Here is a 2,453-nt window from a genome sequence, read left to right as displayed (position 1 = left end):
GGAGGGAGATTCGAGAGGGGGGCTCGGGGAAGGAACTGAGGCAGGAGTCGAGGTATCGAAGAGAGGGGAGCAGGGGGGAGGGGAGCCCAGCCGGCAGAGCCAGGACACCCAGGAGCCCACGCAGGACAGAACCAGAACCAGAACCAGACCCAAGCCCAAGCCCGGAGCAGCGGTGTCAGGCGCCTCATCAGTCCCGGTCTCGGGTGACACAGACAGGACCCGGAGTCAGGGAGGGGCCCCAGTGGAAGCAGATCAGAGACCCTCCAGCAGGGCCCCGCACAGGTCAGCCCCCCGGCCCCCCCAGCCCAGCGGGCAGCACCACCACTGGGGGAGCTCCTCCTCCTCCTCCTCCTCTAGGGGGGGCTACAGCCACCAGCGTTACTCCGATCCCTGGCTCCCTCACTCCCGGACCCCTCAAACCTGTTCCGGGGGGGAGAGGGGCCCTCTTGCCAGCTCCGGCCTCGGTCCCAGCGCTCAGTCCCACACTAACTGGGAGCTGTACCGCCCTGCCAGCGCCTCCCCTGCCTACCTCTGCCACGGACCGCAGAGTGAACACAAGACCTGCAACCTGGAGGTATGTCCCTCTCTGTGCTTTCCCATGCTGTCCCTGTGGTTTATTACACTTTGCTGTGCTTTTACAAGGGTAATTTGTTTCTGGGAGGGGGGTGGGGGCCTGTTTTGGTGGTGGTGGGGGGGGGGGGTCGGGGGTCAGGGGTTGTGCATCGAGAGTATAATACCCACAGTGTGAGTGAGTTCTTTCCAGAGGGGACATGACCCCCCCCCCCCCCCCCCACCCCCCCCCCATCTCCTGCTCAATGGAAGCATTGAAGTCCCTCTACTCAGCCAGCAAGGAGGAAGCTCAGTGACTTTCTGAATCAATATTGACTCTGGAGTTTCTTAGCTCAGTGGTTAAAGGTGTCGATAGCTGTACAGGGGGGTGGAGGGGTGGGGGCCCTGCGGGGGGGGGGGGGGGAGGTAACAGTAAAATACGATCTTACACACACACTAGTGAGTTTAACAGTTAATCTAGCTGCAGTTTTCAGAGATTTGCAAGCAGAGCCAGCCTGTTTGAACCCGAGTCCAGGGAGGTCGTTGCTCACTGATCTGAACTCGAAATGCCGGCTCCATCGTGGAGAGCAAGGAGGCCAGATCTCTCTCTCTGTAGATTTCCAGACCCCCTCCTCCAGCACATCGCACTGAAACCAGCCAAAGAGCTGGGGAACGCACACTTCAGTTTAAACGCAGCTCCAGAGCGACGTGTTGAGTCTCCCAAGCCATCGACTAATAGCAGCTGCACTCATAAATCTCACTGCGGGACGTTTTCCGTGGACAGAATCTCTTTTTTTTCATTTACTAACTCGGCTGCACAAAAGGGGCTTGCCGACAGAGTCAAGTTCAAATGCTGTCAGAATTTGCTCCCCAAGAGCCAAACTTGCCAGCGTTTTCGGATGTTTGACTCGCCTGTGTCAAGGCTTTTGACAAAGATCGACCTGACCGTGTCTCTGTCGTTGTAATACCCGCAGGCTTGTCCAGGGGGCGCTGTGGACCCGCGAGCAGCGCAGTGCTCCGGGTTCAATTCCCAGGAGTTCATGGGCCGGATGGTACGAATGGGAGCCGTTCCTGGAGGGTGAGTCAGTCCTCCAGAGACAGCCGCTCTGGGTTTGTCACACGACTGTCTGTGGCAGTTTGGTGTTAAAGGACAGTGTGTTTATATTTGAGTGTGGGGGGGGGGGGGGGGTCATTGAGGCAAACCAAAACCAGGAATGGATATTGGTGTTAGCAGTGGAATATTTAGACAGACAGAGAGATCAGGATGGGAATCAGACTCCTACTGCACAGCAGTGTGATCCAGTCCAGGTTTTACTGCTACCAGCTTGATCAGCCCCAGTGTGTCTAGCTAACAAGCTCAGGTGTGTCTGATTATTAAACTCACAGTGAAACCAGACTGGATCACACTGCTGTGCAGCGGGAGTCTGATTCCCATCCCTGATATTTTGTTCCTTCTTATTTTGTAGCCAGCTTTCAAATTCAATTTAAAGTGAGTTTGGAGTTCATTTTAAGGCAGCATTTGTCACTGGTGAGCGTTTTAATAAATATTTATCAGACAGTGCAGTCGGACAGACAGTGTAAATGGTGCATCCAGGCGCACGCACAGCTGGGAAAATTCAAATCCACCCCTCGTTTATAACAGAGGCCAGGCAGGGGGGACGACAGCCGCTTCCAAAGCATTATCCAACTCCAGAACGCCATTCCCAATCCGATCTGGAACGGATTCAGGGAAGAATTCCAGCTTCTTGAATTCCTGAATATCAGACAGTGTCACCGAGAGAGAGACAGAGAGGGAGAGAGAGAGAGAGACAGAGAGAGAGAGAGGGAAGAGAGAGAGAGGGAGGGAGGGAGAGAGGGGAAGAGAGAGAGGGGAAGAGAGAGAGGGAGGTAGAGGGGAAGAGAGA

The 2,453-nt window shown here is 55.6% G+C and overlaps 1 protein-coding gene across 1 annotated transcript in view; it reads left to right on the top strand.

Annotated features, from left to right (window-relative positions):
- Nucleotides 1–22: 22 nt before the first annotated feature.
- Nucleotides 23–2,453, top strand: part of LOC131730534 (ADAMTS-like protein 4) — a gene marked incomplete at its 5' end in the record, with an annotated part of 17,994 nt that continues 15,563 nt past the window's right edge. The window contains 3 exon segments of the mRNA XM_059020636.1: nucleotides 23–574; nucleotides 1,524–1,601; nucleotides 1,603–1,627. Coding sequence (XP_058876619.1) covers nucleotides 23–574; nucleotides 1,524–1,601; nucleotides 1,603–1,627 — 655 coding nt within the window.

This window comes from Acipenser ruthenus, unplaced genomic scaffold, assembly GCF_902713425.1.
Source record: "Acipenser ruthenus unplaced genomic scaffold, fAciRut3.2 maternal haplotype, whole genome shotgun sequence".
Classification (NCBI taxonomy): Eukaryota; Metazoa; Chordata; class Actinopteri; order Acipenseriformes; family Acipenseridae; genus Acipenser; species Acipenser ruthenus.
Note: the sequence above shows the minus strand (reverse complement) of the source record. Positions and strands in the feature narration are given on the sequence as shown.